This window comes from Electrona antarctica (assembly GCF_951216825.1).
Source record: "Electrona antarctica genome assembly, chromosome: 6".
Classification (NCBI taxonomy): Eukaryota; Metazoa; Chordata; class Actinopteri; order Myctophiformes; family Myctophidae; genus Electrona; species Electrona antarctica.
Genome location: NC_136811.1, coordinates 16,556,045 through 16,580,107, shown reverse-complemented (window position 1 = coordinate 16,580,107; position 24,063 = coordinate 16,556,045). Strand labels below are relative to the sequence as shown.

Genomic DNA, 24,063 nt, shown 5'->3' with positions numbered 1-24,063 from the left:
TCTTCTCTTCCTTGAGGGAGTTCCAAATGGATCCTTATAGGTCTGTAACTATTTTGTTCCACAGACCCCCCCAGAAGCAAACATTTGAGTTAAAAAAGTTCGCTGGGAAAGATTATATATATATATATTCAAAGATTTGCACACATTTTCAAGATAAAAAAAAAAGATATATATATAGCAGATATACAAGCTCATAGCTTGTAGATGTGCTATTTTTTAATAGCTAAAGTATAAACGCTAAGGTGACACAGATGCATTCCAGGTCTTACTGGGTAGTTAAGTGCAGCTTCTATTTCTCCACACACGTCAGCTGTCAGAGAACAGTGGGAGATACAGTGTACAACTCATTTTGTAACGGGTATAATCCATCTCGCCCTCGTTTTTTTCCGCCGACCTCATGTCGACCGCTCGTGCGGCAGTTCTTGTATTCTTTATTTTGTTTTAGTGAGAAAAAGGTTAGAAATAAATACGTTTAGGGTTCGGCATAGTTTTACTGAGGTTAATTTTAGGAATAGGGTAAGGTTTTGGCACCGTTTTACTGAGGTTACGGTTAGGAATAAGGTTAGGTTTAACCGTTTAAGCATAATTTACTTAGGTTACTTTGTTGGTATTCACTCATTTCCATAACAAAGTGCCATGCCACACTGGCCTGGGCCCTGCTGCAGGCCTCTGTTCGCTGCCACTGAAAGTCAAAGCTGCAGGCAGTAGTTTTCTGGTTCACGCTTACACCTTACCAGTTCAGCTGTTTCTGGATCTGTAGTCAGTGCCAATTAAAGGGAAACTTTTTCAAACTACATTTCATTATTCTGATTGAGTAGAGTATAATAGATGTTAGTGTGGCAAAAAAAATACCCTATGTCTTCTGTGTGTTTCTCCATGAAATGTTTTCACACACATGCTCGATTATGTGAAAGGACGCATTTTTATCATCACCGCTTCGCAACGTCAACATTCCACGGAAGACACCGTTCTCCTCACATCAAAACAATATCACTAAAATTGAAAATCTGTGTTTTCCTTTAACAATAAGGCCTGAAATTGTCCACACGCCAATTTCTTATTTTTGTTAACTAGGTAGTTTGTTTGATCTCTTAATACAAAACACTTGTGACAACCACATTGCAGTACAACTATACAAAAAGTTATACATTATTTTTCCATCTCCTATATCAGTACTTTGTGTGCCCTCGATTCCCAATACAGAGGCAAATTCTAATAGTGTAAAATATACACATACTTTTTAACCACTTTTTTTGCTTTATTTTTCATGTTATTTTTCTAAGATGGTGTCTCAGGCTTACAAGCTTGTTGATTGGCTATTTTTGAAATAGCAAACAAGACATGTTAAAATAACATGTCTATAACATGCTACTATAGGATCTATTTTGCATGGATATGAATTCATGTGTGCCTTCAGATTTTGACTTTCCCTCTGGCGCGCCTCGAGTACAAAATGTTTGAAAATCACTGAGTTTATTTATACTTGTTTGCACGTTGATGTTGCATGCCGTAAATGGAATTGAGCCTGTACAGTAGATCTGCTATTTACTGAGCACGACACACAGCAGTGGTTCTTAAACTTTTTAGCTCGAGGCCCAAAAGAGAAATCACTAGACGTTTGCCCGGGACCCAAACTAATGAAAATAGCAGATTTGCAAGCTCACAATGCGTCGCTTCACGCCACGTTGTGAGCTTGTTGATCACCTATTTTCACTCATTCTTATTATTATTTTAAATGTATGGAATTCCTTAATTTGTTTGTTTTGTATAAAATGTTAACATCCCTCCAAAAAAAGTATTTCTAAAAAAAAAAGGGGACATTTTAAAATATATTTATTTTTTAAATGTAGGAAAAAAAATCACACCCGTGTGAACTGAGTGGTGTAAGGTATAGCCTGTCTGACGTAATGAAATCATGTCTGACGTAATGAAATCACACCCGGGTGAACAGGGTGAACATAGCAACCATGCTCATTTTTTCTGCACTAACAAAGCCATGTAATGAAATCACACCCGGGTGAACAGGGTGAACATAGCAACCATGCTCATTTTTTCTGCACTAACAAAGCCAGTTGTAGGAGTGGTTTACACCACTCAAAAAAAAGGGATTTTTACTCGAGCCATGATCCATGAAAATGTGTCCGTGACCCACAAGTGGGTCCCGACCCACTGTTTGGGACCCCGTGCATTTACAGTACCTGCTGGACAGTCTGAGAGGTGACGATGGTGGTGACCGTTCCTCCCTGCTGCACCAGCACCCCCTGCTGGTGACCGGCATACAGCGGCTGGCCATGGAGGTAGCTGGCTGCAGGATCCGTGTATGCCTGTAGAAAGAAACGGCACAGTTACAGTAGCAGTGGTGTGAAGTAACTAAGTACATTTACTCAACTGCACTTGACTGCCTGGTCCTCGCTGGCCATGCTTCACATTGGCCTTGATTCTACGGCGCATCCGAGTACACTTCATTTGACTGTAATGGTACTTATGTGCGGCCCACACACAGAGTACAAAACTGTGATGCTGAACTTCAACGCAAATCAGCCAACGCAGGGAAGCTGGAAGAACCTTCACTAACTCATTCTGGGCGGTAACCCCTTTTGGTGTTTTAAATAAGCATTACGTTATACTTTAGCTATTGAAAAATAGCAGGTCTACAAGCTCATAGCGCGCCACCGAGTGGCGCGCTACGAGCTTGTAGGTCTGCTATTTTTGAAAAATCGTAAAAATGCGGCACAAATCTTTGAATATATACGTATATTCTTTCAGAGCGAACGTTTTTCTTATTTCGACGTCAGGCCTAAATGGGCTAAATATGGTGGACAACGCTCCACACGTCCCAAACTCTTCTCCCTTCTGGCCCATTGCAATCAGAACTGCAGACAAACCCACCTCTTCAGGCTCCATCTTAGCCCGTAGCACTTGCCCTAGCCTCGACGACCTTACAGGCATATGCAAAGTCTCAATTTACGTACTTTAGGTAGTATTTTATGTAGACATAGCACTCTATACTAGTCTATGGTGTATACTGTATAGGCATAGTTTAATTATACAGATCTTCCACTGTTAGACGGATGTTAGGTTCTTAGCTTACGTATGATTCTTGAGGACTTTTTTATGTATTTCATGTATTAATACCATGTGTAGCCCTGTTACACATGTCATCTGTATAATAGGAGCATTGGGCTGTGGGTAGGCAGCAGGGATGTATAATATATTACCTGTATAATAGGAGCATTGGGCTGTGGGTAGGCAGCAGGGATGTATAATATATTACCTGTATAGTAGGAGCATTGGGCTGTGGGTAGGCAGCAGGGATGTATAATATATTACCTGTATAACAGGAGCATTGGGCTGTGGGTAGGCAGCAGGGATGTATAATATATTACCTGTATAACAGGAGCATTGGGCTGTGGATGTGGGTAGGCAGCAGGGATGCTGTAGATGGCCTGGCACGGCTGGCCCTGGTAGTAAATGGCGGTCTGCGCCTGGGCCGCGGGCGAGGGCGGCGGGGCGTACTGCTGCTGGGGCGGCGGCTGAGTCTGCACCGTCACCGCCTGCTGCGTGGCGGGGTCCCACAGGGTGGTGTACCCGCCCTGCTGCTGCTCCGCCCCCACTTGAGGAGGGACGGCCTGGGGCGCCACGGAGAGGAGCGCCACGGCCCCCGGGTCCTGGGGCGCCATGTTAGGTTGGCCGTACGGCTGCGGAGGAGCACCCACACCGGGGGGCTGCAGCTCCAGAGGGGCGGCGGTGGCGGCCATGTGCTGCTGAGGGAGACTGGAGATCGCAGCGGGGGCGCCTTGGGAGGTGGAGGAGGACGGGGAGGGAAGTCCCAGCTCGGAGATAAGAGGCTGGGGAGGAGTCTCCTCGTAGCCCGCGTGTGGATCCATGGGCGGGGTGGGGAGCAGCACCTTGCCTACGTTGGGGTTGGTGGGGTTCACGTAGGACTGGATGGGGTACCCCTGGGGGTAGTGGATGAAGCCGGGGCTGGAGGCGTAGGCCTGCACCGCGGGGTCGTAGGCCATGGTCTGTAGCTGCTGCTGCTGCTGCTGGAAGTGCTGCTGCTGTTTCTGGGCCTCCCGCTGAGCCACCTCCTGCTCAAACAGCTTCCTGCGCTCGTCCGTCGACAGCTTGTTGCGCTCCTTCGCGCTGGCCCTGGGGGTCTCCTTGCTGCCGGCCCCTGCCCTGGGTGTCTCCTTCCCACTGGCCCCTGCCCTGGGGGTCTTGCTGCTGGATGAGTCGAACCTGAACGAAAGAAATCGATCCGATTACGTGACAAATAAAGAGTAGCGGGCGGGCATATGTCAATTTGGATATCTGTCCGTCTTATTTTTGTTCCGCTAAAAGTAAAACTCAAATAACCCAGAGACCTGAGACCCCAAAAATGTATGTAATTTGCCGCCGACCCCCATCTGAAAGCAAAGATACGAGTTAAAACCGTTCGCTGTGACAGAATATACATTCAAAGATTTTAGCGTTGTTTATTCAACAATGGCAGATATACAAGCTCACAAGCTTCGTACCGCACTGCTACATTTGTAGAATAGGCCTCAGGTCTTAATGGGTAAAATAAATAAATAAATCAGTAAATTAATTAGGTTTTGATGCCAATACTTTTGTACTTGAATTCCAGACTTTTACTTTTAACAGAGTATTTCAACATTTGAATGACCTTTTTTTTTATTTTTGAGTGGTGTAAACCACTCCTACAACTGGCTTTTGTTGAGTGGTGTAAACCACTCCTACAACTGGCTTTTGTGTGCAGAAAAAAATGAGCATGGTTGCTATGTTCAAAATAATTTCTGACATAATTAAATCACACCCGGGTGAACTGGATGACCGTAGCAACCATGCTCATTTTTTCTGCACAAAAAAAGCCAGTTGTGAAATCACATCCGGGTGTGATTTCATTACGTCAGACATTACGTCAGACCACAGCTGATCATGCTATATAAAACCTTACACCACTCAGTTCACACGGGTGTGATTTTTTTATATATATATATATATATTCAGACAGCCAGGTAGAACGTTCCCAAAAAAATGCAGTCTCTGTGACACATCTAGGGGCCGCAATCTGCATTTAAAGATGTTCCTAGAAGCTTTGTCGAACCCGGTCGCAATGACTAACCAATCAGGATGTAGACAGGCAAATCGACCAATGACAAAGCTTTTTACCCATTGCTGGCTGTCTGAATACGAAAAAAAAATAAAATAAAAAAAAGTCATTACAATTTTGACATATTATTGCTTATAGCAGCTTTAAGTAAAACCAAAGTGAACTGTAAGTAAGTAAGTAAAGTGCTTCCATACCGTTCCTCAGCTCTTCGGCTGGTCCTCTCGTAAGACGAGGGGGGTGAGGCGGAGCGTCTGCGCCGGCGCTCTGAGCTGCGTGGTGTTTTGTCCCCGGTTCGATCCCGGTCGCGTTCTCTGTCTCTGTCTCTGTCTCTGTCCCAGTCTCGGTCCCTGTCCCTGTCTCTGTCGTGGTCCCTGTCTCTCTCCCGCTCCCTGTCGCGCTCCCGGTCTCTGTCTCGCTCTCGCTCGCGGTCTCTCTCTCGCTCGCGGTCCCGCTCTCGCTCTCTCTCCCGCTCCCGTTCCCGACTGCCAGAGGGGGTCCGTGGGGTCAGGGGCGCTTCTCGATCTCGACTTCGATCTGCAAAAGAGATGATCAGGCCATTTGAGAGGGTTAAGCTGTACGTTCAAACCTGGATAGTTAGAGCGGCGCGATTACATGCAAAGCCAATGCAAAGACGAGAAGTTGCGCGAATGGGACGACGCGAGCGGCCGGCTGGTTATCTTCACCCCAGCTGGAAAAACCAACTGAAGCGACCTTCGCTTGAACGAGTATCCGGCTATTCAGTGAGAGCCCTAGAATATTGTCATGTGAAGTACCCCCATATTCATATACGCATTTGCGGATCCCCCAACTGAAAATATTTTGTACCAGGGACCCCCAAAAGAGAAGATTTGTGTTAACTGAAAATGACAATCGCATCGCTATTTTCGAATAGTAATTATACAACAGGGTTAATTGTGATGCTATATAAGTTAACACATTTTGCTGGGGAGTGCGGAACCCTGGAAATCCTTCAAGGACCCCCTAGGGGTCCCCGGATCCCACTTTGAGAACCACTGACCTAGAACATTTCAGAGCACAGTCTGTTTAGTCTGTTGTTATAAACGCTTGGAAACTTTGTGTTGAGCTACTTTTTGACCATTTGATTTGAATGTGAAACATGAAACGCCTGCAACTTTGCAAGCCACTGGCTGTGGGATAAAGGAAATGCACACATTGCTGTGTAGAGCAAGGAAAGATACAGGCATATTGTTGGTAGCATAGTAAGGCACCCTAGCTGATCTAGGCATCGGCGGGACGGCGCTGAAGTGGTTCTCCTCCTACCTCTCTGACCGGACTTACCAGGTTTCTTGGAAAGGTTTGCTATCATTCCCCCGCACCCTCCAAACTGGGGTCCCACAGGGATCTGTACTTGGTCCCCTCCTCTTCTCACTGTACACTAAATCCCTTGGCACCATCATCTCTGCTCACAATATATCCTATCACTGCTATGCCGATGACACACAACTGTTTCTATCCTTCCCCCCCTCTGCCACCCAGGTAGAAGAACGCATCACTGCATGCCTGGCTGACATCTCACAGTGGATGTCTTCCAACCACCTCAAGCTGAACCCAGACAAGACTGAGCTTCTGTTCTTCCCAGCTAAGTCCTGCCCTATGCGGGAGCTAACTATCTCCGTAGACAACGCCCTGGTAAAGTCTGTCCCGACAGCCAGGAACCTTGGTGTTGTCCTGGACAGTCAGCTCTCGTTCAAAACACACATCACAGCTGTCACTAGATCCTGTAGGTTTACACTCTACAACATACGACGAATTAGACCGTTCCTCACCCAGGAGTCAGCCCAGCTCCTAATCCAGACAACAGTCTTGTCAAAACTTGACTATTGTAACTCCCTCCTTACTGGCCTACCGGCATGTGCACTTAAGCCCCTCCAACTGATCCAAAATGCCGCAGCCCGCTTGGTCTTCAACCAGCCAAAATTCTCACACGTCACCCCCCTTCTCCGCTCCCTCCATTGGCTCCCGGTCGCTGCCCGCACAGAATACAAAACTCTGATGCTGGCATTCAAAGCAACCAAAGGCATGGCCCCCCCATATCTCACAAGTATGATCGTACCCTACAAACCCTCCCGCGCACTCAGATCAGCCAACGCAGGGAAGCTGGAGGTACCTTCACTAAAAACGCCGGGACAGCGCTCCTCACGTCCCAAACTCTTCTCCCTTCTGGCTCCAAAACTATGGAATGCACTTCCCATCACAGTCAGAACTGCAGCCTCACTCCCAATCTTCCGCCGTAGTCTGAAAACCCACCTCTTCAGACTCCACCATGGCCCGTAGCACTTGCCCTAGCCTAGCCCCTTAGATAGCACATTATGTAGACTTAGATAGTATTTTAAACAGACTTATAGCTTGTTACGTAGACAGCTCTAGAATTGCACTTCATGTAGTCATAGCACTTTATAGTACATATGTATAATATATTATATAGTATAGTATAGTATGTATAGTTTACATAGATACTCCACTGTTACGTTCTTAGTCTACGCATGATTCATGATAACTACGTTTTATATATGTGATGTATGCCATGCTTTTGTTATTGCTTAATGTAAGTCGCTCTGGATTAAGAGCGTCTGCTAAATGCCTAAATTGTAAATTGTAAATTGTAAGGGAGTGATTGTCACGCAGGCATGTTTGGGGAGCCATTCACTCAGTTAAATTCAACAATGACCAGAGATGAACCCACCATTTGTCTCCTTCTCCACCTGGCTCTTCTTGGGTATCCTGTACACCTCCTAAAAGAAGAAGCATAAATTACAATTAAATGCAAAAGTCACAATACAATGCACTACATTTTATGTTCTATCTTCTATGTATGTTTAGACCTGTCACAATTATTTTTGTTTAATCGTCAATCGTTTCCATGTTGAAAAAACGTCATAAGCATTTTTCAAAAAAATTGCAGAAAATTATATTTCCTCTATTTTGGACATTTTTTGGAAAGCTTTTTTTAAATGATTAAATGTGTGTGAGATTACAAGGCCTAAAAGGCAAACAGAAATACAAATTGAAACATTCCAATGTTCAATAGAAAGAAAAAACAATTCAATCTTTAATCGCAATTATTTGTGTGACAATTAATCGGCAACTTAAATTTGTAATCCTGACAGCCCTATGTATGTTATCTGTCTATAACTTATGTATGACTTATATCAATAACAAAAAGATATTAGTAGAAAATGTGACATTGGGTGTCAGTGTGAGTATGTATCCTTGCCTTCAGGTCCTTCCAGCTATCCAGGAGACTAGCGGCCAAGCCACTGATGTCCACGTTGCTGATTGGGATCTCCTGGCTCCTCTCGCTCTCCACGTCGGAGAGCCCTTCTTCTTCGTCCTGAGAAGGAGTGCCCACTGCCAAGGCCTCTCCCACTGCAGCCACTGTGACCTCGGAGGCAGTGCTGGCTTCTGGGGCAGTGCTGGCTTCTGTGGGGGTCTCGGAGTTGGGGGGCACCTCAGACTGCTGCTCGGAGTGCTCGATGCTTGATGGAGGTTTGTCAGCTTCCTTTACCTCCGATGTTGCGTCCTTGGGCTCTGCGGGCGGCTCAGCTGTTGTTTCGTGAACGTCCGTTTGAGCGACCTGAGTCTCTGTTTCCTGGGCTTCAGTGCAGGTTTCTTCTCCTTCAGCCCTTGGCTCCTCCTCCTTCTCCTCCACCTCCTCCACTGCCCGGCTGCTCTTTTCCTCCCCGTTCTCTTGCTCCCCCACAGTAGTCACCTTTGCATCCTCATTCGCCCCCTCCTCCTGTTGCACCTCATTTTTCTCCTCAATTACGCCAGCATCCCCGTGCTCTACCTCCACCTCCTCTGTTTTTTCCTTTTCCACCTCCTCCTCCTCCTGTGGCTGCTGAGATGGAGGCTGAACGCTGCTGGGACAGATTTCGGCCTCTTCCCGTGTCTCCTCCTTCATTGGCTCATCCGACTGTTCCTTTGCTGGAGTCACAGTGACTTCACTCACCAGCTCAGTTTTGGTCGGTTTACTATCTAGCAGCCCAGAACGCGATTCATCCTCCTCCTCCTCCTCGTCCTCCTCTTCCTCGTCCTTCCCGTCGGATGCTTTGCTGGCGTCGGAGAGCGCGCTGTCCAGGCTGTTTTCACTGATGATCTTGAGGCGGCGGTACACCGCCCGCTTGGGGGTGTCGCCGTCGATCTCCGGTCCGAGTTTGGCGGAGGAGGAGCCGTCAGGAGTGTTGAGGGGCGTCTGGGCCCGAGAGGTGCTCTCGCTGGAATAGCCGTCCATCTCGACCGGCTGAGGCAGAGCGTGTGTCTGGGCCCATCGCTGGATGAAGGTCAGCACTCGACTCTCCTCCAGCATGTTCTTAGTGGAGATTGGCAGCACAGACAGGGTCTTCATAATCTGGAAACAAAAAACAGTCAGAGAGCTTCAAAACAGTACCTTATGTGGAACACAACTGTCAATGTTTGTTATTGTACAAATCAATGTACCAAATTCTTTGGTAGATTTAGGGGATTTGTTTTGCCTATAATGACATGCCAAAAATGAGGGACATCAGGGCTGAAGTGGTTATAGTAATGCACTGAAACCTTTTATAGAGAGTAAGCGCATGCATAAAAATCGAGTGGCAAAGTGAGTTTAACGTCGCTTGATGTCTTTTAATGTAATCAGACTTTTCTGTTTAGATGTATGGGCTGTCAATGCCACTCAGTAGGCGTTCCCGCATACCTTCCGGGTATGATGATGATGATGTCACGCACATACCCTATATTTACTATTTTGACAGGATAGTTTTAAGACGTGGAACCTTCAAATCTCACCTCGAACTGTAGTTTGATGTTGTTGCCCTTGGCCTCCGACATCTCCACCATGAAGATCCACAACAAGGACAGGCCGTGGTGGTCCAGAAACTGCTTCAAGCACGACGGATTCTGGGTATCCTGGGTGACAAACACATGTCAAGTTATATCATGTGGAGCTATTTATTGGTTGGCATTTAGTCATTTACTAATAAGTAGTATTGATTGATTATTGTAGATGTTTTCTTCATTGAGATTACATTAATAGTATTATTTCCTTGTTTATCATTAGTTTTTGTTAGTATTCTGTTTTGTTTGTGAATTGAGTTGAGTTAACACTGTGGGAACCTGAGGTTATAAATAGGTAGGACCAGCAAGTGTGCACATAATGGGGGGATGCATTACTTTAGTTGTAACCACCGTGCTCTGACTTCTGGTGCTCTATCCATTTAGATCAACATAAAAAACGGTATTGGGTCACACACAAGAGGCAGAAGGGAATTTTTACTTTTTAAAATTTTCACAATTTCACAATTTTCACAATTCTCAAATGGGTTGACAGACGTTTCGGCTATTCAGCCTTCTAGTCCGGAGGCTTAGTGAAAGGATAGTGCAATTGCGGATAAAAGCGTAATTTTTTGCATGATGGTTCGTTAGGGTCAGTTATTGAATTTTAGCCTAGGAGCCCTTGTCAAATATCTATTTTAAATATCAAATTGCAAGACATTATTATCAATGCAATATGTGAAATATGTGAAAATCCGCCTAGTATTTTTCAGACTATATACATCATAAAATGATCAGATTATTTCCAAATGTGATAAAGTTGACTTATTTTGACATTATTAAAGTCACAGAACATGAAATATCATCAATAACACCTTTATTGCAATGAAGAATACATACAAATGAACTATAACTCGACCGGCCATCGGACGGTCTCGCGCCACACCATCCAGGTGGCCAGTTGTCCGGGTGGCCACTTGTGCAGGGTGCCCACTTGTTCAGTCAGACTACATTTTGGGTGCGGTACTGAACCATACTGTAGCGTTCTGTACTGTACCATACTGTACCGTACTGTACAATACTGTACTGTACTGTACTGTACTGTGCTGTACTGTACTGTACTGTACTGTACCATACTGTACTGTACTGCAATGTACCATACTGTATGTTACTGTACCATACTGTATGTTACTGTACCGTACTGTACGTTACCGTACCGTACTGTACGTTACCGTACCGTACCATACTGTACTGTACCATACTGTGCTGCTGCGTGTGCGTGTGTGTGTGTGTGTGTGTGTGAAGTGAAAAGGGGAGGGGTCGGTGAATGTGGAAATTGTGATATAATTTGCGTCACAGCAAAATGTTGCACAATAACAGTATGGCACACAAAAGCAATATTTGTACAATACATATGACAGGTGAGCGGAGGCAATGTAGTGCAGATGGATTCCTGTGGCATGTAGAATTTGTTTGTGCTTCTTCTGTCGTATATGTCGTTAGACCTTCAGCTCCATTGCAGCAAGCCAGTCCAGTGTGTCATTGTCTAGGTCAATTAAGCCTTGATCACTATTTGGTGGCCGGTATGTGGGGAAGCTGGTCAGCACGTGTTCCACAGTCTGTAATGGATCCCCACATTCTCAGTGGGCACTGTCTGTGAGACCCCACTTGTGCATGGATGCACCAAAGCGTCCCACACCCGTCCTCAGGTGGTTGAGGGTTGTCCACTCCCTGCGGGGGAGGCGCTGGCCAGGAACATCTGTGAGATCCTCGATGTAGTAGTGAAGCCTGGAAGGATCTGCTGCCTTCCACTGGTCCCTCCATCTTGCCTTCACCCAGGAAGCCTTGGAGGTGTCGGCTGGTGTTGTGCAGAGCAGTTCCTGGGCCTGTGTGGCAAAGGGCCGCCGGGACTTGAGATGCGTACGCTGTGGTGTCTCCGTGACGACCTTGTGGAGGAGGTGAGATTTGCTCAACTGTGCCTTCCGAGTGAGGGCCAGTGTGGATGCTTCTCGCCTGACCTCTGCTGGGGCGATTCCAGGCTGAGGCACAGTATTCAGCGGCAGGGAAAACTAGGGCCTCGGTGGAGATGCGCAGTGTCTTTGTGGTGACTCCCCACGTGGTGCCATCTAGATGCTGTATCAGTGCGGCACGGGCTTTCCCTTAACACTGTCCAGGTGTTGTTTAAAGGACAGTGTTCTGTCGAGCTTCACTCCATGTATGTCGGTGAGGACTGGGACTGTAGCCGGGCACCGTCGACCATGATGTTGATTTGGCGAGTTGCTTCCCTTTTGTAGAGGTGGAACATTGTTGCTACAGTCTTCTCAACACTGAGCTTGAGGCGGCAGTCCTTCAGGTATGAAGAAAGGGTGTTCAATTCCTCCGAGAGGCCTTCCCCTATACTGCTTCCCAGGATGGCTTGCTGAGCAGAATTGCCAAGTTTCGTAGGAGAAGCCGGACGGATAAATATATTGGTTTGCTCCCCCTTTCCATTATAGTACAAGGATATGCATCATAGTGTGAACATGTTATAGAGCTGTGCTTTCTGCCTAGCTGTCACAATTGCATTTGCAAAGTGGGGAACAGTCCAAATTTGTATTACTGCATTTTCAGGTACTACACTACAGTCACCTTTACAGGTGCATCTGATCAGCTCTCTGCAAGCTCTGGAAACCTCTGGAATGGTCAGCCAAACTGGCACCCATGACCCTTCTTCCTTAACCCACCCATAGTTCTGTGGAGAAGGAATCACTTGGTGGCTTCGTGTGCTGGTGGCCCAGATGCCCGCTTGGTAGACTGCAATAGCCTAGGGGAACCCAAATCTCGAGCCCTGCCTATGTTTCACGCATATTCCGGTTGTGACACAACATATGCCTTAATAGCCGGGGAGCCAGTCACCCAAAATTTGAGAGGACCTGTGATGTCATAACATACTTTTTATTTGTGTTTTTTTTCTATTCATTTGGTCAGAGCAGACCTCTCATTCTGTGTTACTTAATGACCAAGTTAATAGAAAAAATACAAATAAAAAGTATGTCATGACATCACAGGTTCATCTCTATTCCCGCTCCCCGGCTATTAATGGAAAGGGTAAGAAGTCAGCTTGGCGGACCTGGCAAGCCTATGATGCTGCCTGCGACAGAAACATTCGTCAATCTGGCAAAGCATCCCTTCCAGCAACTAGATGTTGACTGCCAGCACTTCCGGGAGCTTGAAAGACTGACAGTAATTTTGTACGACAAATCCAGTCCTTTGAGCTCCATCAACGAAAAAAGAAAATAACTCTTCTGTGAACAAAATCGAACAATAGAGAAATTACCTCCCACCAGAGCTTGCAGAGAGCTGATCAGATGCACCTGTAAAGGTGATGTATACCTGCCAATGCAGCAATGCAAATTTGGACTGTTCCCCACTTTGCAAATGCAATTGTGACAGCTAGGCAGAATGCGCACAGCTCTATAACATGTTTCGCACTATGATGCATATTCATTTGTATTCTTCATTGCAATAAAGGTGTTATTGATGATATTTCATGTTCTGTGACTTTAATAATGTCAAAATAAGTCAACTTTATCACATTTGGAAGTAATCTGATCATTTTATGATGTATATAGTCTGAAAAATACTAGGCGGATTTTCACATATTTCACATATTTCATTGATATTGATAGTCTTGCAATTTGATATTTAAAATAGATATTTGACAAGGGCTCCTAGGCTAAAATCCTTTAGCATGACATAAAGAAGCCTCATACAAAATTTGGCGCTTTTATCCGCAAGTGCACTATTCTCCTAAAAAAGTGCACTAAGCCCCTGGACTATTCATCAGTTTGATGAATTCACTCCTGCCAGTGTGTGCGACGCAATACCCTTTTTTCACCAATGGGGTGCCATGATGTCTTCTTTTGATGTTTGAGAAGTAAACCTTAAGAATGGACAATGGACTTTGTTTCCTGCATACACCACATGGCCATCGTTCATGTGACCCTTTCATTTCAAGTTTGATTATTGACACACTCCATGTTTGGCCGTGACTGCATTGGGAAACCCTTATCAGTGTTGGGCAGTAAGTTAGTAAAGTTACTAGTAATATATTACTGTAACATTACTGTACCCAGTAACGAGTAAAGAAGGCATTACTCTGCCAAAACAATAATATTATACCATATTACTTTGTAAAAGAATAGCACATTTCATTTAAAAGGTCAAGAGAGATGCTGCTATATTTTATAGCCTTTTTGGCTGATTGGTGACTCTTCTTCTTCTTATAATAATTTAATTCTGTTCTAAAAGAAGCTGACTAAACAGATTGTGTTGTTGTAGGATCCCTTTTTTGCGGATGAGAGGGCAAAAGTAATATGTAATATAATGTATTACTCTTGATTCCAAGTAATAAGTAATATAATATTAATTCGTTGCTAATTCTTCTATAGTTTATCCATTTCTTTAACCCACTACATGCTGCTAAACAACTCTTCGTAAACGCCATGCAATGCATCTAGATAAACTGCAATCATGCATGTAGATAAACTGGTACCGTACTGATTAGTGGTGGGTTCAATTAATCGATATGGCAATATATCCATATACCTGTATACTCCTACTCCAACTCCAGAGTCCAGATGACATATAGCACATGGTGTAGGTGCAATGCACAATAACGCCACAAGGTGGCTTTTATTTTTATTTAAAGTGTTTTTTATTGAATTTGTGCAATACTTGCCTTTGCTACAGAATAATTAAGAAGAGCTCTTGTAGTAAATACACGGTCATTATTTGGAATAAACGTATAATATCATTATATACTGTATAGTGTTGTGGCCTCTGTACGTATTGCAGGCACTACCCATCACTGGTACTGGTAAGTAAAAAACATTAGCCAACTTTCAGGAAACTCAATGGTTTGGATCCCTCACCCGAATGAGCTTGAGGCAGGTGAGTTTCTGCTCTACGGTCTCCACGCGGACCATCAGCCTGCACAGAGACACCACCTGTTTCTCGTCGTACAGACCCTCGCCGTTCTCCAGCAATGCCTCCAGCTCTTCATCCACCTGCGGGGACCAGAGACGTGCAATAGCTTAGCACAGACATGGGCAACCGTCGGCCCAGGGGCCACATGCGGCCCCCACCCTCATGTGGCCCACAGGTTAATATAGGAACACGGCTATAGTATTGATTTCAGCTGTTACAATTCCAAACATGCACCCATTTTAATTACTTCAGTCTATATTAGTAGCATACAAACTAGTTTATGTATAACTAAATGCATTTGAAATGTAATATTGTTTTACTTTACAGGATTCCAATTAAAAAATAGGAAAGAATTGTCTTGTTGAATGAGTAGTGTGTCATTGGCATGATGATCAGGTGGGTACCTCTGGTTACAGATGTTTCATAAAATAAAAAGACAGTTACTTGACTTTCATACAAAGTCATAACTCAAATAAATCAAACAGAACAATATGGATGAGTAAGAATCAGTTGTACCTTTGTCAAACCTCCCCTTCAGCTTGCCTAACATGGTGTGACCGTCAGTTGATATGAAATCATTTGTCTAAAAACACTGATCACAAATGACAAATCTACTACATTCTGCAAGCAGTGGGACGAAGAGATCACTCACACAGGAAGTGACCTTAAAACAACCAGTCTTTTGTGTTATTTGCAGATGGTTGCAGTCACTGCATATCTCAGAGCAATTAGCTCCAAGTCAGACCAAAACCCACCCAGTCATTTAAAAAAACTGCAGCTATTCCTTATTATCAGCACTGCAGGTTATACAGCATTCCAGCAAATGGTGCATTTATATAGCGCCTTTATCCAAGGTGCTTTACATAGATTGTGCATTGCATTCACCCATTCACACACACATGCATACACCGATGGCAGCGGAGCAATTAGGGGTTCAGAGTCTTGCTCAAGGACACTTCGACACTAAGTATAAGTATAACTTTATTTACATCGGCTGGTCGATCGCGAAGTGCTTTTTGCTTCATACATTCATATCGTCCACCTTACAATCATAGTCAGGTTTACTGGTTGAATGTATGTACTGTAAACCCCAATGAATCATATCAGGGAAGCGGTGTGAATTAACACAGGAATGGCCATGGCACTTGGCAGCATACCAATGGTACAGGTGTAGTTATCTGTTTTCACATTAACACATGAGGACCCGATTCTTAAATGTATTCTACATTATAATTAATAATAATTCAGAAAAACTTATGTTGCTACTGTGTATCAGACTATCAGTGGTGCTCAGCACAATTTCATGTGAGGGACCCCCAAAATTATATTTATTTGGCCGTGGACCCCTATCTCAAAGCATTTTGTTCCAGGGACCCACAGAAGCATAGATTTGAGAAAATAAAATAATACAATAGTGGTTTCTCGGTTTTAATGTGTTAAGTACTCGGCTATTACTCTTTTTCCAACTACAGCTAACAGGGCGAGATGAGACAACCGTTTTGAGAATGAGCTCGGGAAGACATACCAGGAGATACATAACAAGATACATAACATTTTCAAGCAGAATGAGAAGAGCAGTCCATCAGGTCTGATGAGGGTCAGAGCGACCAAAACGTATCTGCAACGTATCTGTATCTGGGGCCTTTCAAACGTGAAGCGATATAACATGCCTAATTGCCTATAGTTCATTTTCAATGAGACCTGCGTTTTTGCGCGGAGCAGTCGCGGTGTGACAACGCAAGCGTATTTACGTGAGCGCGGTCCCGTGAATTTGTTGCGTGTGTGCTCGTTTCGTGCACGCGTCCGCGACTCACCAGACCTGGATTCTGTTTACCTTTTTTTTACGCTTGCGTTGTCGTGCCCCTCTTCAACAGACCTGTAGCAGACCTCTCGCTGATCCAGGCAACGTGTGCGTTCCTCGCTTCCCATTTGAAAGGCCCTTTACACTTTTTTCTTGTTCTTCTCAAGGTCCATTATATTAAACAGCTTAAGAAACACTGCTATAAATCTAAAACGTGACTGACCGTAGTGAGAGCGCTGACTGGTTCCTTCTTTCGAGGGCGCTCCTTCTTCATCTTTCCTCCAGCTGCTCGGACACTGACTCTGTTCTCCCCACCCAGGAAGCCTCTACAGCTGGGAGCTCCACAGAAGCACTTCTGGGCCTCTTTGCTAGTGGGTACATGGATTAAAGCAAAATAAAATCTCACGAGTGAATTCATTTTTTTTTTTTTTTTGTTAGGCCTAGTCCTGCTATGAAGATTTGACAGTGAGAAAGGAGCCACCACACTGTGATTCATAAACAATTAGCACAATACGAAGAATTATGAAGAAATTGCAGATTGATGTTAAAGTTTTATCCTAGTTCAACCACTTCAAATACTATATACTACTTCATTTTAAACTACCGATTAACCGAAAATAGGCTATCTACAAATTTACAACACAAATTTACAAGCTTGTAGTCGATAGCATGCTTCCATAGAAGGCATGCTGATGTATATGGAATCCAAATGACTGAAATAAGTCGTGGTGATTGAGAACTTTAATCCATGTGGGAATGACCATCATCACCAGCACGAACATAATCCAATTTCAGAACTCCTTAATAAAAGGACAATTGACATAATATATACAAAATGCAAGTAGTAAGGGATGATATGAACACAAAGTGATGATAAAGAAGACCAACCCGTATCTCTGGAACTGGTAATCAAATGTGAGTTCTGTCGCCGCAGAGACTGCCTTGGTGGTGAAGAACCCAATTCGAAGCTGGCCATTGACAGTCCACTAAAAGGCGAGACACGATCCATCAGATCATTTAGCTAGCAACAAGGTGAACTGAACAACTATAGTGCCATGTCATTGCAATAATATCCTTTTAGTTGTTGATTATATGATCATGATTATACCAGTAATTGGTAATCGGACAATTCTCAGTTTTGGTCACCCTTCTGGAAATACTTGGAAAGACTCTATAACTTTCTTATTATTGTGTTTGTTCTTTGTTGGCATCTTTTGGTGTCTGTGGTAATGTCATCGTATGTTTTTATTACGAATACAATTGAAGCAAAAATATATATTAGAATTTACAGTGGTTATTTACGGAAATGTACAGCATACCTTTTGCGTCTCACAGTTGGGCTCACAGCTGTGGTTCATAAAACGAGAACAATTCCCCTTCAGTGTTGCGTCAATAATCTGAGGAGACATAATAGACCGTCTTTAATTTCTTTGGGCTTGTAGTTGTCTGAAAAGGCTATGAAGAGATGTGTGCTGAAACCAGCTATATCTATACTGTATGCAAATTGCACCATGACTCTGACCACAATCAACTAGGTCTGAAAAAACAGAAGATAGTCCTCCATGCCAAGCTCACCTCATTGTTCTTCAGAGCCATGAAGTAATAATGGATGTTCTTCATGCGAGCATAGTCTTTCACCCTCGTCCTAAACTCCTTATGATCCAGCACCTCACCACAGTATTCCAAAACAAAGGTATTTCTGAAGAAGAAAGAAAAATCAAAGCACAAATGTATTGCCAATCTTACCTTTACAACCCCTGAGAATGTTTTCTTTTAGCACTTATTAGCTGTGACTGTGACTAGGCAGCTTGTACAGTATAAACCACAATTATGCTCATCACGGAATAGGTTAATTACACTTTATCAGTTTTTAAAGATTGAGATACTTCTGCTTAAAATAGAGTCAAGAGACAGGAAAGGGTGGCTAATGCGTAGATCTGAACGAGGGGCATTAAAACAAGCCTGTGACTATAGTACTAACTGTGTGAGCCACCGGGTCACACCTGTTATCATTTAAATACTTAAACCCTCTGTAGTTGGGTCGCTATTGTCCTACTACACATTGTGAGCTTGTAGATATACTATTTTCAGCGATTCTCCGCCCCCCCACCCCCCAGGAATGGGATTCTGTGTTTCAAGTGGTTATGGATTTTGAACAGACTTACGATATTAGGTCTTTAGCTGCCCGTAGTCCCCATCCCTTATCTTCAGTCAGAATAACTTCAAAATCAGCATGCTGCCTCATCTGGAAACGCCGGTTAGAGCAGTACGATCCATTCAAGCACCGTGATGAGCTAAGGAGGAAATATTTCAAATGAGAAGAGAAAGCATAGACACATTCTGATCATCATGACAAGCTGACAGTCTCCTTAACCACACCAAATCTCTTGACCTATTTATGCCAAATGTTTGGTGCCCAGAAAGGGTTTGCAATAAGGTACATAACCGTGTTAGCATTTCGTCAACACATTCATAGGTTTATCAGTTGATATTGCGTTGGATATAATAACAGAGGTGTAAAGTTCTTACATGATCTATAGCTTTATGGCAGGTATTTTGTAACAACTCACCACTCAATCATCAACAAACGATTGAGGCAGTCCTCCCCACAGGCGAACACTTCTCTGGCTCGCTCTTCTCTCGAAAGTACACCACATTCACACTGCATTCGCTTGATGTCTCTGTGAGATTTGCTCTTCTTTCTGCACATGAGAACATTCAACGGTCAACGATCGAGCTTGGTATTACATTTTTGTTATGTTATTAAGTAAAAAAATCAATTAAGCCAAACCAATGCCATACCTCTCAGTCAGATACAGGTTCTCCTCGATCAGGTCAAAGTAAGGTGGCATCTTCTTTGACTTGGACTGCTCTCGCCATTTGCTGGCATCTCGGAAGTCCACGAGATTGAGTAAAGGACGCTGCAGCGGCTGCACCTCAGTCTTGACAGCAGTTTCCTTGGACAGATCGCTTTCTGTTTGGCGCTCCCTCTTACCAGCAGGCCCAGCTTCCGCCTCGTTGTCTGAATCAGACTCGATCTCTGGACGCCTTTTCTTAGGAGGTCCCCGGCCTCGGTGGGGCCTGAGGTTGTCTTCTTTCGGGGGCTCTGGGAGAGCAGAGCCCTCACTGGAAGGACCCCTGCTGTTGCTGCTTATTTCATAAGCTTGGACAAAAGGCGATGACGACCCAAGAGGTCCATTGCATTCTACAGTGATTTTACCATGACCCAAAGCTTTGTCACTGCTGTCCTCCCCGTGGTCATTAGTCAGGGAGTCCGGATGGACTTGGCAAACAGGGTCTGGGTAATGTTGGGGGACATGGAGGTAGGCTTGTCTGCTGGTTTGAAACACAGGGGGCTGACAGGTCCAGGAGGCATTGCTTGGCCGGAGCTCCTGTCCCAGCGGAGAGGTTATGATGTGTCTAGAGTTCAGTGACTGTGGCCCATAGCTGCTGTCAGGCTGCTGGTATGTACTGCTGGGCTGCTCCAGTTGATTGAATCCATCTTCTCTGTCGATATCCATATCGACAGAGAAGTCTTCGTGTTGGTGGGGGAGGATCCTACCATGGCTGCCTCTCGCGTCATGCTGTTTCTCTGTGTAAGAATTGTCAAGGCTGTGGAAGGGACCCTGGTTCGCTGGTTCACTGCCCTTTGGTCTTTGGGCACTGTTATAAGGATCCTTATAAGGCTGGGCAATGGTAACGGCGGAACCTTCCGACTGACTAGTGCTGTCAATCATATTACTCTGGGACTGACACATGCCGTCGTGTGGCGGAACGTTTTCATTCATCCTAGCACCACTGGTGTCCTCAAAACTCACAGGAACAGCTTTATGCCTTTGCTGTGGACATACCGGGCCTTTACTGATATTCAGGTCAGCTGCCTTATTAGTGTGTTGCTGCTCTAAGCTGTTCATTTGGCTGCATACAGAGGCTGCCGTGGCTTGTGTGTCCAGTGTTAGTGAAGAATTCTTTGGCACTACCACGACTGAGTGCAACCGTTTATTCACATCTCCGCAATCTGAGTCGTACTCGGAGTCATCACTGTCACTGCCCTCACTCGGTCCTGACCCATCCTGACTCAGCAACTTTCTCTTAACTGGTTTGTCCTTGACAGCGCTCTCAATGGATGCTTCTTCAGCACTGCCACCATTCCAGCTTTCCATATTTGTGACTTTGTCTTGTGAGGTATCATTTACATGCAAAGGCTCTTCCACGGTTCCATCACCAGGGGGGTTCGAGAGAGATTGGTCATTGGTGGTGCCACATGTGTCTGCTTGTGAAGGCTCACTTTGGTCTTTGTGTGCACCTTTCAGAGAGGACGGGGAAACAGCTGTGAACTTCTGCTCAATAGTCTCTACCTGCATTACTAACTTGGAATGTGTCTGGGCTTCTTGTTGGCTATCGTCTTTGACTCCCAGCGACTCTTGTTGGCTAGCTTCTTTAGCGAACTCTATGTTTTTGACAGAAATTTCGTTGTTAACAGTATCGCTGTCCCAGTTGTCTTGCCCGATAATATCCCAGCGTGATTTTTTCGAGATATTCTTTATTTTGGTTGAATCCATGTTGTGCTGTTCACTTGTAGGTGGCAGCTGGTTCTCAGGATCAAGGTCTAATGAATCTGATTTGAGCGGCAAGGTTGTGCAAGACTGCATGTTGATAGTCACATATTTAGTCAATTTGACATTTTCCGATATAGTGTTCTGCTGCTCAAGGTCATTGACAGGGAAATCTGCCGTACCAATTAATGAATTTAGCTCCAATAAACACTGACCAAGTTTCTTATCCTGGCTGGCTGTTATATCATTACTATTGCATACATGTAAGCTAACTGTTTCAGAGTTTGCCAGTGGTAGAGGGCTATCCTTGAAAACACAAGATTCTACTGGGACAGCATTTATAATAGGCGGGTGACCACCAGATTCTTTCTTAGAAGTTACAACAGATGCATTTTTATTCTCAGTTTCAAGACTAGAGTCTGTTTCTTGTATCCTTTTAGAAGACAGTTCTTGCAAATTCACATCAAGAGATGAGACCACCTCCTTAACATCACTGTTGCCTTGTTCTTTCCTCTGGCGTGTATCATCTAGCTGGGATTCTGATTTTTCCTTTCTGTCTCTTGAGTGGGATTCAGTGGAGATTGAATCTGTGTGCATTTTATTAGGACTGTGAAACATGTCCTTTGATTGTCTATCAATTCCACTGACTTTCACAGATGACTTGGAGGTGGTGGTCTGCTTTGAGTCAGGCTTACTGTTTTTCTTTTGGGACTTCCCTTTGTGATCTGCCTCAGAGTCACTGGAGCTGCTTTTGTGGTGTCGCCTCTCAGATGTTTGAGAGTGACTTGAATAACTGGATTTAGCACTGGTCTCAGACTTGTGATGGGTAGTAGATTTACGGTGATTAGACTCAGGTTCAGGGGAACCCTTATGTTGAGAATCAGAGTCAAACTGTCGCCTTAATGACCTCTCAGACCTCTCGGATTTAGAAGCCTGTGTTCTTTTATCCGTTTCTGTTGAGTGCGGAGAATCTATACATTTTGTGTCCTTCTCAGATTTTAAGTGAGAAGATGATTTGGATTCTTTCTGCGAGCTTGAGCGTGTGGACGATCTACTAGAGTCGTTAATTCGGGTCCGGTTCTTCCTGTGATCATCTTCAGAGTCAGAACTGTCCCGGGTTCTCTCTGCCCGGGAGCGAGAGCTCCTTCTATCTCTACGTGGAGAGCTCCGGTGTGATCGGCGCTCGGTGTCGTGATAGTATGACCTATCGGACCGTGACCCTCGATCGCCTCTGGATCTTTCCGGTCTGGAGTGGGACGTACTTGTCCGAGAACCTCTTGACCGAGACCGCGATCTAGATCTGGACCTTCTGCGATCTTTGTCTGAGCGAGAGGAACGCAAAGACGTGTGTCTGGAATCCCGGTCTGATTTTGGGCGACTAGAAGACCTGTCGCGGTTCCGCTTGGAGCAACTTTTTTCTTTTTCATCAGTATTTGGGCAACTTTTTTCTTTTTCATCCGTATTTGACCCAGAGGAAGACTTTTTCAACTCCATGCCTCTGCTGTCTGGTGGTGCTTTATTTTTAGGGTTGACTGATTTGTGGCTGGAAGACATCTGGCCTGAATCTCCATCAGATTCTGAACCAGCGGGAGCGCTATCAGATTGGGACCTGGTTTTCCTTTTAACTACTGTGATATCTTGTTCAGTGCTACTGGAGCTCTCTCCATCTTTTCCTGAGTGTGAGGAATCAGTTGGCTTCTTAAGGCTGGGGGTTACCCGGGCCTCAGAAGACTCTGTGTGAACTTTTTCAGAAGGGCTGTCACTGATAATGTTTTGAGGCTGGGGTGAGGGTAACTCCACTCTGCTTCTACTTGAGGATTTTATTGAAATCTGTGGTGGAGGTGGTGGAGGTGGAGGAGGTGGTGGAGGTGATGGAGGTGGCTCTTGTGGCACAGGACTAAGTGTCGGTTTCTCTTCAGTAACTGAGACACTGAGAATCTGCTTCTTAAAATGAATCTTTCCCAGGTCAATTTTAGGTTTAGGAGGTGAAGCGACTGGCATCTGAGGCAACTGAACCTCTGCGGTCAACTTTGATATTGGTGAGGTTGACTTATTTTGCTCACTACTATTTTCCACACTTTCTACTTCTTTGTCTTGAGGGGCTGAGGTTGCAGCTGGCAAGGCAGAAAGGGGATCAATTGGAGACTTTTCGGGGCTGGGGGGGACGAAGAACAAGCTCTGCAGCGGCTTCTTTGTCGGAGCGAAGCTGAAGGACACTTTCTGACGACCCTGCTCCTCAAGGTTCACCTTCATCTTGGTCCCTTTAGGCAAGAGATGGCTGGACAGCATGACTCTGGGAGTAAGGCTTCTCGTTAGAGCTGCCTTGGTGAGGCCTTCAACCTTTACCTACAACATAGACATAGAAACATTACCAAAACTGTTAACTAAAAGATATGGATGTTTTACTTTTCAGCAGCAATTACATTTTTTGTTCATTTCAGCCATAACATGTCACTAAGGTCTAAGCCAATGGTTAATACAAAAGGGTGACTTTGTACAATATAAGCAGAAAGAAGCCCAGGTAAAGGGCCATGCATTTTTGTGAACTTACCGAAGTACTACTCCCCTCCTCTCTGCCGGTATTGAAGAGCAACATAGGAAGACAAAATAGATTTAATTAATTAGAGCAGGTCATTCATAAGGCTGAGTGTAAAGCTTTGCAAAAATAAACAAAAACTAATTTTTTAGGCTTAATTTACTGGGTGTAAAGGCAGCTACAACATGCTACAAATTAATCCATCCACCAAACTCTCATATCCACGTATTGTGGATAGTGTCTTATTGATAAGACATCGTCATACTCTGAGGGTTGACCCTGCCCCCCTGTGGTTCCGAACACGCCATTGGAG

General features: G+C 44.7%; 1 protein-coding gene across 1 annotated transcript in view; it reads right to left on the bottom strand.

Annotated features, from left to right (window-relative positions):
• Positions 1-24,063, bottom strand: part of setd2 (SET domain containing 2, histone lysine methyltransferase) — a 40,330-nt gene that overhangs the window by 11,236 nt on the left and 5,031 nt on the right. Inside the window, exons 3-17 of the mRNA XM_079504295.1 lie at positions 23,766-23,787; positions 19,461-23,560; positions 19,229-19,360; positions 18,824-18,952; positions 18,234-18,357; positions 17,978-18,055; positions 17,547-17,644; positions 16,882-17,026; positions 14,803-14,937; positions 9,905-10,024; positions 8,352-9,485; positions 7,821-7,869; positions 5,311-5,650; positions 3,387-4,242; positions 2,199-2,324 (exon numbers count right to left, since the gene is read on the bottom strand). Coding sequence (XP_079360421.1) covers positions 2,199-2,324; positions 3,387-4,242; positions 5,311-5,650; positions 7,821-7,869; positions 8,352-9,485; positions 9,905-10,024; positions 14,803-14,937; positions 16,882-17,026; positions 17,547-17,644; positions 17,978-18,055; positions 18,234-18,357; positions 18,824-18,952; positions 19,229-19,360; positions 19,461-23,560; positions 23,766-23,787 — 7,588 coding nt within the window. The remainder of the gene's footprint in view (positions 1-2,198; positions 2,325-3,386; positions 4,243-5,310; positions 5,651-7,820; positions 7,870-8,351; positions 9,486-9,904; positions 10,025-14,802; positions 14,938-16,881; positions 17,027-17,546; positions 17,645-17,977; positions 18,056-18,233; positions 18,358-18,823; positions 18,953-19,228; positions 19,361-19,460; positions 23,561-23,765; positions 23,788-24,063) is intronic.